The following is a 7,241-nucleotide window of genomic DNA, read 5'->3' on the forward strand; positions in this document are numbered from 1 at the left end:
CTGTGAATCTGTGGCCACTAGCAGAAGCGAGAGATGCCTATCGTCAAAAATGGCCTGTTGACAGGCAATTCTGTGGAAGAACTGATGACAATTGTTTGCTTATGTATGAAATCTTCAAGGGTTTTACCCAAAAAACACTTGTAAAATTATTTCTGTAATGTAGCTCTGGATGGCTTCTCTATCTTGTTTGAGGTTGTTTATCCCAATAAGACGTCATGGCATAAATTTTAGGGGTTAATAATAATTTACCTTACTATCCTTGAAAGATTTCTGGTGGCAAAGAAGCACCTTAGAATTAATTTCTAAGATGTGCACAATAATCCACTCATCTTTATTATTAGATAAGCTTAAGTAAACATATTGGAGCCCTGAAATACAGGATTTGGAAAGAAATTTCTCTGCAGTGGAGACATCAGGCTTTATAGCAGTTCCAGAGAAAGGAATGCAACCTGGAAAGTTTCAAGTCTGGTTGAAAGCTAAGGCTTTTCTTATGCACTTTCTGCTGTCAGAAGTGTTAGACTGTGCTCTGTGGAAGTGATGCTTACAGTGCTTTAATGTAGTACAGCAGAACAAAGGAACAAAGCGATAGGAGACGATAATTTCCTTGTTTGTACAGTGATCCCCAAATGCTTTCTTTGGGTTTTTGGGGTTTTTTGGGGGGTTTTTTTGGTTTTTTTTTGGTTTTTTTGTTTTTGTTTTTTTTTTTAGGACATTAGAGAAGCTCTAATGTCCTCTGTGCCGCCTTCTAGGAATGAATAACCTGAAGAGGCAGAGGAGGATAGGAGTAAACAGAGAATTGGCAAGGCAGGAGCTGAAGTGAAAGATATTCTGAAACAGAAAGAAGGCAACTCGAGGATCTTTCTTTCCAGTTTGGTTTCAGAAGCCTAGAATTTTTAGTTTCAGCCATGTGCTTTGCATGTTCCGGAGTTCACTTTTTCTACAGAAATAGTCTGAACCAAATTGTTCATTTGCTCTCCCTGCTGTCTTGTTACGCAGGCATGCTCCACGGTTTGCACCCGTGTCTCTCCCTGTTTTCCTGCTGTGCCTCTAATGATTGTACTTTCGTGTCTCCTGCAGTCCCTCAGCACTGGGGCCCCTCAGGAAGATGTATTTTCGGGAGATGAAGTGAGAGCAGCCAAGCGTCCCCGGCTGGGGAATTCAAGAAATCCCGAAGAATATGGACAAAACCCAGATTACTTGGCCTTTATGGAGAGCCTGTTGCAGACACAGTACCAGCCTGGAACTCAGAGCAACATGTTTTAACTAGGATTAATAAAAAATATTAAATTAACCCTTTTCAAGCCTGCGGAAAAATAACCAGGAAGCTGTGGATAAGATGACCAGCCTTGTGCAATAGCCTGCTGTGAATTTCTTTCATCTACTCTTGGTTTGGACTGCAAGAAAATCCTGTCTGGCTGCACGCTACCTCTACTTGTCCAGACGTTGCTGACCAATAGAGTAGGGAGCTTGAAAAACCTTCAGACAGCATTTCACACGGAGACTTTGGGAGAGTTTGTACTAATGGAGCTTTGTGACTGGCTTTTTTTTTTTTTTAAATGAGGCTTGGAAAGGGTTAAAATTAAAAAAATGACTTTTTAAAATATGTCAAACTCTTTTGTCTTTAAAGGTGCTATTACATTGACTACTGAAGCAGCCTTTGGATTTGTGTTTTCTGTACATAGACGTCACCTTTGTGAAGTTTTCTATAAATGAGCATTATTAAAAAAAAAAGCAAACAAAAATAGGAAAACAAAAGTTTCCACAAAACATTTTTCTAGATTATGGCTTTAAAACAGAAAATAAACAAAATCCTCCCCCCTCCTCCCCAAATGAAATGTGACTAATATTACAGTGGGGAGAGAGAGAGAGCAAGAGCAGATGTCCTGGAAAGTTCTGGGTTCTTTTTTGTAAAGAAACACTATCTTCTTTGTAAGCTGGGGAAGATGGGGAAAGAAATGTTTCATAGCTGGGATGTTTCTTACCGTTAATTCTCTTAAAGACATGTGATAGATGTGTGCTTTTCTGCCATGTCACCAGGAAGGGACTTAGGGAAGACATGGCCGGGTTTTGGTCATTCTTGTCATCTTCCTTCCCCATCTTTGCCATCACAGTTGCTTTCTAGTTAAAAATCAGCATGGCTTTCAGTTACAATATGCCACTCCGTTTTGGTAAGTGTTCTGTTGCTGCTTCTTGTGTTAGTTCCTTTACGAGCCATCCCCCTTCCCCACTGCAGACTAGAGCATTGAGGGAATGCTCTAGCTCTCTGGTAGGCATGTCTCCCATAGGAACCTTTTTCTTTTCTTTGTCTTTTTTTTTTTTTTTTTTTTGAGTTGTGCTCCTTACAGTTGTGAGAATCATTCCATGACAGAAGCCTGGGAGGTGTTTGTATGTTTTTCTTTTATCCTATTAAAGAAGAAATTCCCCAAACGTCTTTGATTGTTGTGACATCCTTTACTTAAGTAAAGACTGAGCCTTTGAGATACTCCTGGGGAAGAGGAATGCAAGCCCTTCATTCGATTGGACTCAGTTCACTGAGAATTGAATGAGCATTAAAAGCAAAACCAAATCCTAAAGTATTGAGCGGGCAGCTCCCACTTGAACACTTGAAAATCACCTCCGGTCGAAGAGCTGTTATGGAGCAGTGTTTTGTAAAAGAGCCTGATCCAAAACCCTGCTGAAGTCACTGGAAAGTCTTCCACTCTCTTTGGAGGACCTCTGTCAATTCTGAGGGAAAGAAAAAGGCAGCCCTAGTACCAGGTTGGAAAGGGGACGTGGCTTCCACAGTGTCTGGGTGAAGGGGGGCAAGGGCACGTCTTACCACTCACCTCAATGCCTTGGCCTGGCAGAAGCCACTGTGAGATAGCAGAGCTATCCAGAACGCTGTGCAGCAATCTTTTCCCCTTAATTCCCTGAAATTACTAGACAGAAAGAGACAAATTTTTTCTCTTTTTTTTTTTAAGCCCCTTTGCAAGGTGGTCATTGTTCTGTGGAGAGGTTTTTAAGCAACGCTATAGCTGGATCTTTAAGGGAATAAGTGGGAAGGATTTGTGGGCTAGCAGATGGTAGATTAGCATCTTAAGAGACTCGATGGGTATTAAACTGTCCTAGTGAAAGAGTGGAGATAGAATAAAGCAATTTTTTTTTAAATTTTGTTTTTTGTTCTCCTTTGAGAGAATTAGAGTTCCTTTTATTTCTTACTGCCTCTGCTACGGGTTATTTTCTTTGTGTGTGTGTCTGCGCGTGTGCACGCGTGCGTGTTTGTAAGACGTTTGAAACAGGGTTTTTTTATTTCTGAGTTTTTGACGTTTTCAATAGATGTCTCCAAGAATAAAACCAAACTGAGACTAATAAAAGTTTTAAAAATTGGCAAGGTTCTTAGAAGCCTCGGTTGTTACTCCTACATAGCTGTCTCCTGTCGGTTAAGACAGGATTTAGTAGAAAACTTGCTTGTATAAAAAAAATAAGAATGTTGCCAGGCCACAAGAGAAATATTCAAAACAATTGAAAGAGAATTTAAACAGCAGAGGATTTTTTTTGGAGGTGGGAGGGGAAGGGTGGGATGGGATGAGTGGTTGTGAGCAATGGGGAATTTCCTCTGCATGTTCAAGTCCTGACTGAAATAGCACCATTACTGTATTCATATGTAGTACCTTTTTAAAATACTATTTATATTGTAAAAACAAAGTGTGTTTCTTCACCCCATATTCAGATGCTGAGTTATGTTTAAACGTGAACCTGGAACTGTAGAATGCCCTTCCTTGCCACAAGGGTTTTGCCTTTTTGTTTATTTTTAAATCCTTCTTTTTGGTTTAGGAATGACTTGTGCAGATTATCTATAATGACCATATTGATGGCCTCTGTGCATCAGACTATTGAAAAGGAAATAGGAAATGCACATTCCTACCCTCTCCTTCCTCCAGTGAAATATATTTGTAAGTGTCTGATTATGTGCTATAAAAATAATGATTTTTTTTTTCCCCCCTCCCCCTAGATTAAGGATGTGATGTATTTTTTGCATATTTTTTTCTCTGCCTCTAGGTTCATAATGAATTAAAGGCTGTTGAGCACTTCAGAATTACAATTTTTGGGGGGTTGAAGTCTCTTCATTTCTAAGTTTAAAGTCTTTTGTACTGCAGGAGAAGATGGTTCCCAGATCTGATTGGTAAAGCTGATTGATAAAACTGAGCCAAGAGAAGCTGAGACTATTGAAGAAGAACATGGTCTTTTCCTTCCTTTCTGTAAACCATGCAGGAGAAGAGGTCTGTCGTTGCACCCTTCCCAAAATTAAGAACCAAGCTTGCAATGCATTTTTGTCCAAGGTCCAGGATTTGCTCTGGCTGGCTCGTTCACGAGAACCGTGGTTGCTAAATAGCCAGAGGTGGTTCTAAAATCCTTAATCTTTTAAATCACCAGTTTGCTACTTCCTTTTTGGAGTCTGCTTTATAGCCTTCCAGTAGCCTTTCTTTCTAGCCCTTGGAGGTCATGCTGACATTGAACCTCTTAAAATAGCATCTTCCTGAACCTTCATTTAAACACCTTCATTTCCCATCCTAAGCCCTGATACTTTTCTACAGATTCCTCTCCAGTTGTTGCAGTATGAGGCTAATGCTGCAGATTATGCGAAAGAAAAGAAATCTCCAACTTCCAGTCTTTTGCAGCTTAATAGTTTTTCTTGAGATAATCTGAGGAATCATACTAGTGGGAAGAAGCTGCTGATACGAAGTCAGTTGGAATTTACACCCACACAAAGCTTACCTTTGAATTTAAGGTCTGCTATGTTGCTGTAATAAGAACTAATATAATTTTAAAGATGTCTTAAGCAGCAGTATGTACTTCCAAGTAACTGCCTGGATCAGTGATCAAAAGGCAAGGATCAAACCTTTCTGTCACTCTATCACAGCCTTCCAGGGTGGAATAGACATTTCCACACAACCCCCCCTAAGTCACTGTGGCTTTCTGTTACTTGCTGAGATTGCTACACTAAAACATAGATGATGTAGGGTTATAGGAAAGCATGCTGTGCCCAGGGAGTCCTCAGGGAGATAATGTGAATACTACAGCTGCAGTAGTGAAGAGCTTTGCTTCCTACACTTTCCTCTGTCTACTGTTTGGGGCTGGATGAAAGAGTGTGGATGAGCACAACTCATTAGCCTCTTCTTCTAACCTCTACATCTTTCTTATCCCTGGAGAAAGTGTATTTGTGTGTATCTTTTAAACCTATGCAGCTGAGCTGCATCCTTACTAAAGCATGTTTTGGTTTCTTCCTTTTGCTTTTTCACGTTCTCCGTTTGTGCCAGCTCCATCCTCTGGAGGTCCTGCAGGTTTGTCCTCCTCCAGCCCTGGCCAGCATGTTCATGCACTGGTACCTGCAGTGCAGCTCCCTCCTGCCAGCCGCTTGCCTCTGGTCCTGCCCTGCAGAGTGCTTTGCTTGGGACTTGGCCATTAATGGACCTGGGTTGCCGAGGTAGGGACGAGATGCCCATATGCGATGCTTTGTCTTGCACAAAAGACTGCTGTTTCTTCTCGCTGCTTTGCAGAAGTCCAGCTCACTTGGGCTGGTGATCAGCGGGGTGCCTTTACACAAGCAGATGTTTTGAAACCTGGAGCATAGAAACTGATAAAACTCCCTGAGTTAGTGTCACCAACTGTCACATGCGCAATGAAGTTGTTCCATGATAATTGCTGGCAGCAATGAGAAGATGGGGATCAACAGGCTGCTTGCTTATTCCTACTCTGAGGCCAGCAGAGACTTTTGCCTTATGCCTGGAGAGTGGAACAGTGGATGGAGATTCATTAACTCCTTGTCTGGTTGGAGAAAGTGAGAAGAAGTGGAGGAGAGAATTCTTTTTTTTTTTTTTTTTTTTTTCCCTTGTAAAGGACAGCATTATTTAGAAAACTAAAAATAGCAGTGTTGATTGGGGTGAGGCTATTTAGTGGTGAGGCTGAATGGGCAGCCCCAACTTCCGTAAAGCTTGATTAGATGTCTACCACTTTGTCCTTTGCTGTGTCATGGTTCTCTCACTCTGGACTACTTGTGATAACATCTAATCCTATTGAAACGATTCTTGCAAATGTGTTTCTGCAAATCTTCAGTGAGCAGATCTATGTGAGCATGTTCACACAGGGTATTTTGTGGCTTTCCCATTCACGGCCTCTCCTGGTTTCCAGCTTCACTGCTTGTACATGAGAGGACATCACGGGCTTTCAGGCACTCCCTCTTTGGCATACTTGCTCCTTGCCTTTTTGCTTTATTTTTGTGACTGTTCAGTTCAGGGAAACAGCACATGATGGAAAAACCTTGTCACATGCTGTAGACATCTGTGCTTTGACCAGTTTTGCAGAACTTCTATTTTTTTGAGGTTATTCTGGGGGGATTTTTCTCTGTTCCTCTTCCCTTGCTGTTCATATTAGTTCTTCATCAGTAGTTCTCCTTCAGCTTGAACAAATTGCACCGGTTTAATAAAACTACTCATTAAGCAGGTGCAGTTCCCTTCTGGAAGAATGCCGTTGTTTTGGTTGGAGTGGTTTACTCGGGGAGTTTTAGCTGAAGGTACTCGGGAGCCGTTTTAAACTAAACTTTGCTTTGAATCTGGGCATGCTATTTTAGTTTAATAGTAATTTGAGTTAAACTAGTGGTATTTCTTATGAGGGCATGTCTTCTGTGGTGGTGGGCATCATTCATCTGAGGCCTCGGAGGAAGATGGTGGTAGAACAGCACATTGCTTATGTCAGTTCTCTCTCTGGCTTGAATTTCTTCACTAAGTTGAAGCCTTTCCTGCAATAGGTTCCTTTGCTAGTGTCGCAGTAGGCAAGTCCTTGTTAGTTTTCTTGTTTGGGCTTCTTTTCCCTGCCCTAGGTATAGCTAAAGGTGGTCTAATAAACTTATTACACCCTTTTTGAAATAATTAAATGATTGCAAAGTCATGACCTGCAAATAGACCAAGTTGGAAAGAGTGCAGGTTTGTAGAAGAGCATTTTCAGGCATGCGATGGTATGACAGATTAAAGCAAGGAGCAACACTGCATGGAACCTGCCAAGTGCCAGAGCTGTCCCTCTCACCAGGTAGGTGTGAGAACAGCTACATACAGCTATTTCCACGCTCTCCTGTCATCTGACACGTTGCTGCTGCTTCCCGGGGCGCTCGCCTGCGTGTCTGTCCACGGGATGCATGGATGAGCCACGTGACGAGCACCTCTGTGACCCTTGTTATCTCCTGTGACATTAGTTACATGTTTCTTGGG

The 7,241-nt window shown here is 41.7% G+C and overlaps 1 protein-coding gene across 3 annotated transcripts in view; it reads left to right on the forward strand.

Annotated features, from left to right (window-relative positions):
- The window catches only part of KDM4B (lysine demethylase 4B), a 94,763-nt gene extending 91,397 nt beyond the window's left edge, over positions 1-3,366 (forward strand). For all 3 annotated transcript variants that reach the window (XM_069790288.1, XM_069790289.1, XM_069790290.1), the window contains one exon: positions 1,078-3,366. In XM_069790288.1, the coding sequence (XP_069646389.1) occupies positions 1,078-1,263 (186 nt within the window). In that variant the 3' untranslated portion in view covers positions 1,264-3,366. The remainder of the gene's footprint in view (positions 1-1,077) is intronic.
- The last annotated feature ends 3,875 nt before the right edge of the window (positions 3,367-7,241 follow it).

Source organism: Haliaeetus albicilla, chromosome 8, assembly GCF_947461875.1.
Source record: "Haliaeetus albicilla chromosome 8, bHalAlb1.1, whole genome shotgun sequence".
Taxonomy (NCBI): Eukaryota; Metazoa; Chordata; class Aves; order Accipitriformes; family Accipitridae; genus Haliaeetus; species Haliaeetus albicilla.